This window comes from Scyliorhinus torazame, chromosome 12, assembly GCF_047496885.1.
Source record: "Scyliorhinus torazame isolate Kashiwa2021f chromosome 12, sScyTor2.1, whole genome shotgun sequence".
Classification (NCBI taxonomy): domain Eukaryota; kingdom Metazoa; phylum Chordata; class Chondrichthyes; order Carcharhiniformes; family Scyliorhinidae; genus Scyliorhinus; species Scyliorhinus torazame.
In genome coordinates this window covers 205,868,391-205,882,073 of record NC_092718.1, presented here as the reverse complement: position 1 = coordinate 205,882,073, position 13,683 = coordinate 205,868,391, and the positions used below count along the sequence as shown (strand labels likewise).

Genomic DNA, 13,683 nt, shown 5'->3' with positions numbered 1-13,683 from the left:
GCAATAAATGCTGGCCCAGCCAACGATCCCCTCATCCTGCGAAACAATAAAAATAAAATTGACCTCTGTTTGAAACCAGCTTGGGAGACCACCAGTACACTCTTAATGGTTGCCTGATGAAATTCCCAAAAATAATCATTATGAATTGTGTGCCGAGTTTTCTCAACCAGCTTTACCCATAATGATCGAACAGAGAGATGTTTCAAACATGCATTGAAATAATATTGGCAGCATTAACCAGTAAGTGCCTACAACTTCAAACCTCGGAGATTATACTGTCAAGTATTAGAGGTAATGGAACATTGCTGTTCATGTAAATTATTGCACACAAAAAGCTAGATCGATATTCTGTGCATCCAGAGTTAATTATGAGTCAATTACAAGAGTCCTTTTAATATTAAATCAAATTATCTTTCCAGATGGAACTCAATGAGAACAACTGCTCCGAAATAATACAACACGATGATCTTGGTTTCCAGGAAGTGTTGAGCATTTCTCAATCACTCCTTTGATATTCCAAACAACAAACAATAATTCTAAATGTTTTTTTCAATACAGGATCATTCTGGAGTGTGAGAAGCGCAGGGAGGAGGCTTGGCAATGTTTCAAATGCAATATCATTAAGATAATTGCAGAGTGTTTTCTACAACCCACATTTCTTAATGATGCTCAGTGGCACGTTGATAAGTGAGCAGAATAGCAGAGCGTGATCCTAATTGTATGTACTGCAGAGTTCCTTCCTGCGTTCTTTTCACGGGAAAGGACGAGTTTATTAGGGATACGAGTATTAGCCTTGCCTTGGATATGCGTGCAAGCTTTTTTTTTCAATGAAGATGCATCTTCCATTGTGCTACGCAAGAAAAATAAAATGAAAGGAAAACCAGAAATTGGCTCTGTACTGGTTTGATGGGAAGAGCGGAGACACGATGGAGTCCTGTTGAGGACCATTGTCCAGTCCAAAGACACCCGATTGGGTATTTTTTCAGGCAGTTGTACAAAACAGGCTTTGGGCCCTCATTTTATATACATATATCACTCGTACTTTAAGTACCCTCAAAGGAATTGGTCAGCAATGAGGGACACCGGTTAGATTTCTGCAAGTCAGGATTCCATAGAAACCCCACAATACAGAAGGGGGCCATTCGGCCCATCGATTCTGCACCGACCTTATAGAATCATAGAATTTACAGTGCAGAAGGAGGCCATTCGGCCCATCGAGTCTGCACCGGCTCTTGGAAAGAGCACCCCACCCAAGGTCCACACCTCCACCCTATCCCCACAACACAGTAACCCCACCCAACACTAAGGGCAATTTTGGACACTATGGGCAATTTAGCATGGCCAATCCTCCTAACCCGCACATCTTTGGACTGTGGGAGGAAACCGGAGCACCCGGAGGAAACCCACGCACACACGGGGAGGATGTGCAGACTCCGCACAGACAGTGACCCAAGCCGGAATCGAACCTGGGACCCTGGAGCTGTGAAGCATTTGTGCTATCCACAATGCTACCGTGCTGCCCCTTCCTGAAAGAGAACGCTACCTGGGCCCACTCCCCTGCCCACTCCCCATAAACCCGTGCGTTGATCATGGCTAATCCACCTAACCTGCACATCTTTGGACTGTGGGAGGAAACCGGAGAACCCGGAGGAAATCCCACGCAGACACGGGGAGAACGTGCAGACTCCGCACAGACAGTTTGCAGGTTCTTCCTGTTTTCACTGTGGCAGTTGCAGCCTAAGCAGTGGCCACCAGTGTGTTATGACAGCTTGGACTAGGGCACGGTCAATTCCAGCCCCCCTTGACCCGGAGTCACAAGACAAGTGAATTAACAAATAATTCTTAGAAAATTACCTTTGGCCCTTGGCTGCCCAATAATTACAGTCACCAGGGGTGAGATTCTCTGACCCCCCGCCAGGTCGGAGAATCGCCGGGGGCTGGCGTGAATCCCGCCCCCGCCGGTTGCCGAATTCTCCGGCACCGGATATTCGGCGGGGGCGGGAATCGCACCGGTTGGCGGGCCCCCCCCCCCCCCCCCGCGATTCTCCAGCCCGGATGGGCCGACGTCCCGCTGCTAGAATGCCTGTCCCGCCGGCGTAGATTAAACCACCTACCTTACCGGCGGGACAAGGCGGCGCGGGCGGGGTCCTGGGGGGGGGGGGGGGCGCAGGGCGATCTGGCCCCAGGGGGTGCCCCCACGGTGGCCTGGCCCGCGATCGGGGCCCACCGAACCACGGACGGGCCTGTGCCGTGGGGGCACTCTTTTCCTTCCGCCTTCGCCACGGTCTCCACCATGGCGGAGGCGGAAGAGACTTACTCCACAGCGCATGCGCGGGGATTCCGTGAGCGACCGCTAACGCTCCCGCGCATGCGCCGCCCGGAGATGTAATTTCCGCACCAGCTGGCAGGGCACCAAAGGCCTTTTCCGCCAGCTGGCGGGGCGGAAATTAGTCCGGCGCGGGCCTAGCCCTTAAGGTTGGGGCTCGTCCCCCAAGATACGGAGGATTCCGCACCTTTGGGGCGGCGCGTTGCCCGACTGATTTGCGCCGTTTTGGGCGCCGGTCGGCGGACATCGCGCCGATACCGGAGAATTTCTCCCCATGTTTGTACATTTAAACACAATTACTTTTTGTTTAAAATAGCTATAATGAAATATGCAGACAATATAACTGGTTAACTATTATCTAATTCCTAACCCTCCCACTTCCCCACCCTCTATATACATATATCTATCTATATAGATATATATACACACACACAAGACAAACAAACACAGAGGGAAAACAGGAGTGAAAATAACAAGTAAAAGTAAAATATAAGAGTCTTTGTTTCAGATGGTTGTTTCTAGCACACTGTTTTTCAAATCAGGCTTTCAGGTCGAGATTTCTGCTTTCCAGTCTGTAATGGTTTGCACTGTAGACTCATTCAGGTCTCTGCAGTTACAGGAGCACAGCAGCCCACAGCAGTTCTGGAGAAAACGTGAGGGAGAGAGAGAAGGTCTTTTTCCCTGTGTGTCCACGTCTCAACTCTGCTTTTCTTAACTCTGGGGAAATCATCTCACTCAGGCAGGATCCAATCACCATCCGTTACTGGGCAGAATGCAGCCTTTTGGCCAATTTGCTGGCCACTAGCCAGCCAATCGAACCGGGTGCCACAAGGTCTGACTTCTCCTGTTCGAAATCTAGCAGCACCATACACTATGTTGCAACTTCTTGAATTCCTCCGTCTCTCTGCTACTTGACTTAAAGATACATGTCCATTAAGCATCCGTGGATCAAAAATGATAATCGCAAAAATAAGTAAAGAGGAAAAAAGGGAAGCATGAGGAAGATCCTTACAAATGAAAGATTATTTTTTCACCAAAACTGGAATCAGAAAGTGTAGGGGTGCTCAGTCGGCATCATATCCCTACAGATTGTGTGCCCCATGAGTTAAAATTCATAATGGGCTGGATTTTTCATTAGTGATGATAGTAATACTATCAGCATCACCATCTTTGCTCTCCTGAAAGTGACTACATTTTGGACTTCACACAAGCGCAGTTAAAGCCAGAAATCCAGACATTACTGTTAGTGATTCTAACATTCCCTCTTGGGAATTGATGAGAACTTGCCCTTTGACAAACCCTAAAAACGTTTCACCCTGTTGAATGAAGTGTCATTTGTTTTTCAGTGATGTACCAAGTTTGTAATTTCTGCTCAATTTCTGCCAAATATTCTCAGTGGCCCTGAAAAACTACTGGAATGTCTGTGTAACTATGTGGAATATCAAGCTTCTTAAGAAGTTTATAATTTTTTAAAAGACTGTTTGACATGTCAACGTACACCTTAATCCCAGGCATATGTCTCAATCATTTATTTTTGCCCTCTATAAAATTTTACTTGAAAGTGAACGCTGCAGTGCATTTTACTTCCTGATTTGCTGTCTTCATATGTTCATAATAAGATATAGGAGTAGAATTAGGCCTTTTATTTTATTTGTTCATGCGACGTCGCATGCATTTATTGCCCATCCCTGTGGGTTTGGAGTCATGTATAGTCCAGACCAGGTAAGGAAGGCAGATTTCCTTCCCTAAAGGACATTAGTGTACCAGATGGGATTTTACAACAATCGGCAATGGATTCATGGTCATTACTAGACTATTAATTCCAGATTTCAATATTGAATTCAAATTTCACCATCTGCAGTGGTGGGGTTTGAACCTGGGGCTCCAGAGCAGTACTCTGGGTCTCTGGATTGCTAGTCCAGTGACAATACCACTATGCCACCACCTCCCCCCATCAGGTCTGCTCCACCACTTGATCATGGCTGATCTCATCCTGGCCTTAACTCCACCGTCCTGCCCGTTCTCCATAACCCTTTCAACCCGTTACCAATTAAAAATCAGTCTAACTCCTCCTTAAATTTACTCATTGTCCCAGCATCCACCGCAACCCGGGGTAGCAAATTCCAAAGATTCACAGACCTTTGGGAGAAATAGTTTCTCCTGATCTCTGTTTTAAATTTGCTACCTCTGATCCTAAGTCTATGACCTCTCGTTCTAGAATGCTCCACAAGAGGAAACATCCGCTCCACGTCTCCTTGACCTGTACCTTTTATCATCTTCTATACCTCCATTTGATCTCCCCTCATTACTTTAACTCGGCCTAGACTGTTCAATCTCTCATCATACGACAAACCCCTCGTCCCCTCGTCTCTGGAATCAACCGAGTGAACCTCCTCTGAAGTGCCTCCAATGCCACTACATCTTTCCTCAAATAAGGTGACCAAAACTGTGCACAATATTCCAGATGCGTTCTCACTAACGCTTTGTATAGTTACAACAACACTTCTTTACCTTTGTACTCTATTCCTTTAGCTAGAAGTGCCAACATTCCATATGCTTTCTTCATTATCTGCTGTACCCAATGCTAGTTTTCTGTGACTCATGAAGGAGAACCCCCAGATCCCTCTTATGTCAGAGCACCCCGAAGTCTCTGCCCAATTAGATAAAAAGTTGCCTTCCCATTTTGCCAACCAAAATGCATGACCTCACACTTATCCACATCAAACTCCATCTGCCACATTTTGGTCCTCTTAACTGAGGTATGGGAGAACAGGCAGACGCGAGGAAGGAAGGAGCTATTCCCAGATGGTGTCAAGCAAGGTTGATTAGCAGCTTGCAACATTTTTGCTGAAGCCCATAGCAACTCCTTGTTCATTGCCTGGTACAAATAGAACATATAGAACATAGAACGATACAGCGCAGTACATGCCCTTCGGCCCACGATGTTGCACCGAAACAAAAGCCATCTAACCTACACTATGCCATTATCATCCATATGTTTATCCAATAAACTTTTAAATGCCCTCAATGTTAGCGAGTTCACTACTGTAGCAGGTAGGGCATTCCACGGCCTCACTACTCTTTGCGTAAATGGCTACAGTGAATCTGACGCATGCTCCGCCCTTTGTACCTGAAAATTGCAACTTCTTCCAAGTGGAGTAGGACCCTAATTTAGATATTTTAGCAACCTCCCACAGCTCCACCCCAGAACTTCCATTAGATGGACCTTGAGTGCCAATAGGATGACCAACATGAACACCAAACCCCATCCCTCCTCAACCCAATTTTGAACTGTACAGATAAGAAACTGTTAGCCAATGATTGAAAACTACTCCCCGTATTTACCAACTTAGCTTGTGCAATCCCGCAAGACATCAACCAGTCACCTATTAGTTTGTGTCTTGGATCCACACCAGTCCATTTACCTGGTATTGACATGCAACTGGGGGAGATGGTGGCATGCTGGTGATGCCACTGTGCTTGTAATCCTGAGACCCAGGCTAATGCCCTGACGTCAAGGGTTCAAATCCAGCCACGGCAGCTGGAATTTCAATTCAATGAATAAAATTCTGGAATTGAAAGTTAGGCCAGGAATCTCTGTGGCCGCCCGCCATGGAGGGAATTCCGATGGCCCGGCGAATCGGGCGTCGGGCCAAACACGGCTTTCATGTTGGTCATGAAACCTGTTAGGAGTCTCCCAGCCGGCCCCAGACAGCTTTCCGGTGTACCCGATGAGGTTTCCGCCCATACCCAGCAGGAACACGCAAATAGCGCACTAGAGCTCTTTCGCATGTGATTAACGGGCAAGACGCCTGATTCACCGGCCTCCTGGGATATTCTGGCCACCCTGCCGGGAGGCGTGAATTGGTGCAGGTCCTGAAGAACGGGGAGCTGGCAGCTTGCAGGGTGAGTGACCTCCAGGGTGCCGGGCTCCTGAGATCGGGATACTGCTGCAGCACCCTTTAAAAAGGTCGCCCCGATCTCCGAAGAATGGGACCAGTTAAAGAGATTAGGTCCCAGTCGCCTCAGATCCAGCGAGAACTCCGATTTGCCATTGAATGGCGCCTGGAGTTTGGTCCTAGTGCCGGCGGGAATCACTCAAGTTTTCACACTGGCAGAAGTACACAGTCTACGATCGGGAGAATCGTGTTCCGAGTCACAGTAATGGTGACCATGAAACTTTCATCAATTGTCATCAAAACCCATCTGGTTCACTGTTCCCATTAAGGGAAGGAAATCTGCCATCCTTAGCTGGTCTGGCCTATATGTGACTCCAGACCCACAGCAATGTGATTGACACTTCACTCAGTCCAGGAGCAAACATGGATGGGCAACAAATGTTAGCGATGCCTACAGCTCATGAAAGAATAAATTAAACTAAACTCACATCTCCTTGTCTTACTGTGAGCAATGCCATAAGAGACCCCTAATCAAAAGGGATGTCTAAAGGGATACAGGGTCTGTTTACATTGTACGCTCACAAGTGCAAGTCACATAGCTGCGATCACACATGGAAAGTACATTCACATTGTCACACGATTTTTACAAAGAATGCAGGCTTGTCCTCGGGAATATAAATTGACGTGAATCAATGGGGAGGCTGTGGCGCAATGGTATTTTCACTCGACTAGTAATCCAGACACCCAGGGTAATGCTCTGGGGTCCCAAGTTCAAATCCCACCACGGCAGATGGTGAAATTTGCATTCAATAAAAATCTGGAATGAATCGCTGAGGTCCCAGGTTCGACACTGGCTCTGGGTCACTGTCCGTGTGGAGTTTGCACATTCTCCCCGTTTTTGCGTGGGTTTCGCCCCCACAACCCAAAAAGATGTGCAGGGTAGGTGGATTGGCCATGCTACAATTGCCCCTTAATTGGAAAAAATGAATTGGATACTCTAAATTTAAAATTAAAAAACAAAAATCTGGAATGAAAAGTCTAATGATGACCATTGCCGATTGTCGTAAAGACCATCTGGTTCACTAATGTCCTTTAGGGAAAGAAATCTGCCATCTTAACCTGGTCTGGCCTACATGTTACTCCAGGCTCACTCAGACTATCTCCAGCTTCTCATTAACCTGAGATTTTGGATTTCTGTTCCTTCATCCAGTGAGGGGCAACAACTTGAACAGCAATCAAGCCATTCACTTAGTGTTTACAAAATAGTAGTTCGAGTTTGTAGATCACAGCTACACCTTAGCAGCAGAACTGTACTTTACATACAGGGCAGCACGGTAGCACAGTGGTTAACACTGTTGCTTCACAGCTCCAGGGTACCAGGTTCGATTCCCGGCTTGGGTCACTGTCTGTGTGGAGTCTGCACATTCTCCCCGTGCCTGCGTGGATTTCCTCCGGGTGCTCCGATTTCCTCCCACAAATCCCGAAAGATGTGCTTGTTAGGTGAATTGGATATTCTGAATTCTCCCTCTGTGTACCCAAACAGGCGCCGGAATGTTGGACCTAGGGGATTTTCACAGTAACTTCATTGCAGTGTTAATGTAAGCCTACTTGTGACAATAAAGATAACTATAAAATATTACATAGTATCTTATCCATACACAACACTAAGACCGTAGCAGTGTACAGACCTGGATGTGTCTATTTTTGAAGCAATGGCCTTAACAGTAACAGTCCAGATTATCCATTAAATTGAATAACGGCATTCCAGGTTCAAGGTTGCCTGTGCGCAAGGGAAACCTCGCAAATTTCAGGAAAAACTTCAAACTTGTTGTAAATAACATTTTTAAAGTGCCCTTTACTTCCTCGGAGAAGTGATCTCTGTAACTGGTGGCGAATTGGCAAAAAAAACACTGCGGACTGAAATGTCCCCTTTCTTCTTGTCCTAGCTGTTGTGGAGGCCTGTCTGCTGTACATGCTGAAGCGCCGGGCTGCTGGCTTCCTCCGGAGTGACAAAGTTGCCGCACTTTTTACAAAAGTTGGGAAAACCTATCAAATAGCGGGGGATCTGTGCAAGAAAGTTCAAGAATTACAGCAACAGGTGGATAACAAGTAAGTGGGACATCAAGGTTACCTGTGAACACGAGCCAGACCTCCCTCAGGTTGAATTTCAAGGACAGACTGCAGCAAGGACATTCTGCTCAAGTCCGATTTCGCTTAGGTCTGTGTGGAAAGCTTGAATATTTATGCACTTCCTGTGCTGGCCATTTTGAAATGTTTGTAATGTTTTTTCAGATAGTTTATGAATAAAGTATATTTTTGTGAAAAAGAAATTTAGCTTCACTAACGGACCTGAGTGTATCAGGAGGGGGAGAGAGGAGAAGGATATGTTATAGTAATTTACATTGCTGCTAAGCTGGGAATAAAGACCATCTGTGGCTATTACAAATGATCCAGTGAGAGGTCAGCGTTCAAAGAACGGTGCCACTTGGAATGGACATTGGCCAGGGTCACCTTGACTGTAGCCTTGGTTCTCTCCACCTTATCACAATATTCCTTTGCAGCGTGCTCACAGATTTCCCCTCTCTTTATTTAATTTGTTGCCTAATTATGACTTAATGCCTCATCCAATTTTAATTGACTTGCTAATTGCAGAATTGGCATCTTAATCACCAAAAGGTTAAGTCATAAATTCAGGATCTATATGATAGATTACGGTGTTTGAATCTTCCCACCACTTTTCACCACCAACTCCCCCCTCTGTCCCCCATACCCCCATACCCCTCCACCACCACCCACCCTGACCCTCCCCAAAGGGAAAAAAGTGTGTGTGAAAATACACAAAGAAAACTGATCATATCAAGCTACATTAACATCACAATATATTCAAAAGATGTGGTAGCAATTGTTTTTTAATGAGGACACTGTTTGATTTCTTTTAAGTTTGAACATCTTCCATATGTGTTGACAGGAAAAACCAGTCAAATGGACAGGAATCTCTGAAGAGGCAGGGATCAATATCCAAGAGCCCGACTCTCACACCTCAAGCTATCAAACACATTTGGGTGCGCACAGCCTTGTTTGAGAAGGTCCTGGATAAAATCATACAGTACATTGTCGATAATTCCAGGTAGGATTCCAATGTGTAGATGGCAATGCAAGCATCCAAGGTATTACTTCAGCAACTCTGGGTAACCGTTACTGTAGCCATCGCACTGGAACTGGTGCAGGAAAACTGGCCCCTGAACAACAATCATATAGGAACAGGAGGAGGCCATTCATCTGCATGAGCCTTTTTACACCTTTCAATTGGATCACCCCAGATCTGTACCTCAATCCCATTTACCCAACTCTGGCCCAATTAAGACAACAGAGATAATGGCAGAACTCAACACACATAGAATCTGACAATTGATCAGGTACAATCTTGATTGGGCATTGATTTTTGCATCGGTTAGCTGAAGTTCAAGGCATTCTAGATGCAGGGGATTAAATTGCTACTTGGGTTTGAGTATCCATACAACCGTTTTATTTAACTTCGGACTGCTGGAGAGAGATCACGTTGTGCCGTCAACATTTTAATTCAAGGATGTATTATTTTTTAAATGGAACAAATTGATCTTATTTTTCACAGCCCAAAGTCACAATCTATATAGACCAACCAGAAGCTGGATACTCCAAGTATCCAGGCAAACCCTTCATTATGGTCCAGAATTAAGGTTCTGCGTGAATTCGTTTTGGATTACCGCCAAATAATTGATTTTTTTTTTTGTTGAGGATTCCGAAGCCAAAAGAATACAAAGGGCAAAGTTAATTAAAACTTATTGAAAATGAAATTGTCCTTCTGAATTAATATTTTCTTTTTTTAAAGAAAAAGTGTCAATGTTAAAAGAACCAGAACTTACCAAAGGTTAATCAAATTGGAATGAATCGAGAAGTATTTAATTAACAGAAATGTGAATGTTATGTATTTTGGTTTATAAGTGTTTCGAGTGCTTTTTGTGTTATGCGTCTTCATGTGTATTAGGTGAAAGTGTATTTTTGTGTTTTTTTCAGGTTGTCGCTCCTCGTTAATTTCTCCCCTTTTGGGGAGAAATGTAGCATTCACCAATTCTGGTTGAGTGAAAGGTCAGGGTGCATCTTGTGATTGGCGTGAGGCGTATCCATATTGATATTCCTTACCTCCCTGTAGGAAAACATTGTGTGTTCCACTTGGTGCCTCCTCACAGTAGCACAGGAAGTCAATATGGAGATAATGGTGGACAGGAACCCATGTCCTTTCCATGTCCCATATTGGCGATGGAAGGCATGCAGGAATTGCCAAAGCGGGTGTTGCCATTCAGCAGACTTCGAACATCAAACTGGGAATTATGAGGCGTACGTTTACCGACCAAACTGAAAGTCAGTGGAGCAATAGCCCTGCCCAGTCTGCCGTAGGCATGTGAGACTTGGGCTGTGTACGAGCATCATGCCAAGAGGTTCGACCACTTTCAAAGAACAAAGAAAAGTGCAGCACAGGAACAGGCCCTTCGGCCCTCCAAGCCCGTGCCGACCATGCTGCCCGACTAAACTACAATCTTCTACACTTCCTGGGTCCATATCCCTCTATTCCCATCCTATTCATGTATTTGTCAAGATGCCCTTTAACTGTCACTATCGTCCCTGCTTCCACCACTTCCTCCGGTAGCGAGTTCCAGGCACCCACCACCCTCTGTGTAAAATAACTTGCCTCGTACATCTCCTCTAAACCTTGCCCCTCGCACCTTAAACCTATGCCCCCTAGTAATTTCCTTTGAACTACCTTCAGAATCCTCTGAAGATCAGAAGGCAGGACAAAATACCAGACACCGAGGTGCCCACCCGAGCTGGCATTGCCAAGCACCCACACCACATTGAGACAGTCACAACCAAGTTGGGCTGGTCATGTGGATAGAATGCTCAACATTCGCTGACCAAAGCAATTCTTCGATACGAGTTTGAATCTGGGTTGCACATCAACGCATTGAATTTGAAGCCAGAAACTCGCATAATCATGCAATGTGCCCATACAACAAGATGCTGCACCATCAACCAACCTTAACGCTGATAATTCAGATTCCAGGGTGAGGTCAGCCATTAATATTTCCATTGATGCTATTATTCTTTACCTGATTTACTTATCCAACTTCAAGACTTTTGACTTAGAAATTCCACTGCACACTGCCTATTATACAGGCATAAAATAGGTTCCTCAGTGTCCATATGGTTAGTAGGGCGCACAGTACCTGTGTCGGAAATGCACCACATACAATACTGAATAGAGCACTCTGTGGTCATCCAGGATGCCTGCAGAAAACTGCACTGAGTTCATTGCTTATACAGATTGCCGCCCCAATGCCTGCCTCGGTGAGGGGGCTGAGGATGGGGGAAGCTTTGTAAAAATTTGTTTTTGCTGACTGTGCAGCAGTCGAACAGCTGTCCTCGCAGGGACCCCTGGAGACTGCCATGCCAAAAGCGAAGTTTAAAGATTTTTGCTTGACTTAATATGGTGCTGGGGGCCGGGTGGGGGGTTGACACACGTCTCACCCCTGGACTGAGCACCTCGACTGTCATTTCAACTAATCTACTGTGCTCTTACCACCACCCTCCCCCTCCCCCACCCACCCTGTGCAGCCAAACAACTGGCTCTGGTGCCGTGAGTTGCGCCTGCAGCTCACCAATGCTTCCCAGGTTGCCGTGGTCCTGCCAATAGCATCATTAGACGCTTACGGCAGGTGCTGCACTGGCGATTATGGCCCCATTCAATTTCTCGGCCTTTCTCTCTTGAACGTGGTGCTGCCTGTATTTCTTGAATGTAAATAACATTATATCATTTGATCCCTTCCAGTAAATATTATGAAAAGCAAGCCCTGATGTCAGACCCAGTGTGTGGACCAATTCTAGCTTCGCTGCTTGGTAAGGTTTCTGAATTAATATCCTTCTTAACGCCTGATCGTAACGCAAAAATGGGCGAGAGTTTTATTTGGGCAAATCATACATTTGGGTACAAAATTTGAACATTCTTACCGGCCGCTTCCTCAATCTCCCAGTGGGTAGGTGTGTTCCCGTGAGCAGTACCAGGCAAGGCAGGGTGGAAGGTGTGGTCAGCTGATCTGATTGGGGTGGAAAGTTTCATACGTCAGGCGAAGAACAGTCAAGGTGTTTTCGAAATAACGTAAGACAAAGCGATACCTTCACCACTGCCTGACTGACTGAGATCAGTTAACTCTGTAATAGCCCACCTGGTCTGTTCCATTGTGTACAGCTCGGTGAATTTTAATAATAATAATCTTTATTATTGTCACAAATAGGCTTACATTAACACTGCAATGAAGTTACTGTAAAAAGCCCCTGGTCGCCACACTCCGGCGCCTGTTTGGGTTCACGGAGGGATAATTCAGAATGTCAAATTCAACTAACAGCACGTCTTTCGGGACTTGCGGGAGGAAACCGGAGCGCCCGGAGGAAACCCACGCAGACACGGGGAGAACGTACAGAGAGTGACCCAAGCGGGAATCGAACCCGGGACCCTGGTGCTGTGAAGCAACAGTGCTGACCACTATGTTACCATGGGCCCCTTTTTGGGATAATCTCACCAAGCCCCTCAAGAAGCTGTTTCAAATTAACCTGCCTGTGCCACCTGCTACTGTGTTCCCAAGGGAACAGAATAAAGGGGTAGTGTGCGACCGAACACACAGCTGTGGAGTTACTCCCCGCGAGTGAATTGCAGCGGTCGTGTTGGGAAGAGAAGCTGCTAACTGTGTTGGTGGGAGTACCCTGCCTGCAACCACCATTTTCACAAGTCAACCAATGTACCAGAGACATCCTGCCCGCTGAGTTCTGTGTACACAGTGAGTGAACAACACCTTGTCTTGGAATGTGATGCTGAGCTAGTGACCCTTGGGCTATGCTCCCAAATGAGCAAATCATTGTCGTTTTAACATGCTAGCTTCTTTTATTTCGTACTTGGAGATCTTTGCTATTTTTTTTTTTTTAAACCGTTCCCTTGCCCACACACTACTACATTGATTTCTCAACCAAACAGATACACAATGACCAACCATCCAGTGCCAATCTAATGCCAGTGCTGGAAGATGACCAAAGCCTTGTTGAACTACCGTCAGATTTTTCACCCTGAGTGCCTGCATGGCAGCGATGTGAGCTCACCTCTGTGCACAAAGCCAGGTTAATTTTTCCCCATTTTAAAAACTGGGCCAAAGCAACAAAGGATGTTGCAATGTCGCAGCACCTTGTATCGTGGGAGAAGGTGTGAACAGAAACCCTAACTTGTGAGTTCCAGGAAGTGAGACTCAGTCACAACCTGGAGCAGGTCTGGGTCAGGCAGGGGGGACACAATTCAAATGGGGCAGCATTAAAACCTTAAGCAAATGTGTCAAACACCAGAATTTATAGCGGTATCATTAACTTATGCTTGTATTCTGA

At 46.0% G+C, this 13,683-nt stretch overlaps 1 protein-coding gene across 2 annotated transcripts in view; it reads left to right on the top strand.

The window, feature by feature from the left end:
• Positions 1 to 13,683, top strand: part of sgsm2 (small G protein signaling modulator 2) — a 304,851-nt gene that overhangs the window by 221,907 nt on the left and 69,261 nt on the right. For both annotated transcript variants that reach the window (XM_072469759.1, XM_072469760.1), the window contains exons 4-6: positions 8,172 to 8,334; positions 9,194 to 9,352; positions 12,089 to 12,156. In XM_072469759.1, coding sequence (XP_072325860.1) covers positions 8,172 to 8,334; positions 9,194 to 9,352; positions 12,089 to 12,156 — 390 coding nt within the window. The remainder of the gene's footprint in view (positions 1 to 8,171; positions 8,335 to 9,193; positions 9,353 to 12,088; positions 12,157 to 13,683) is intronic.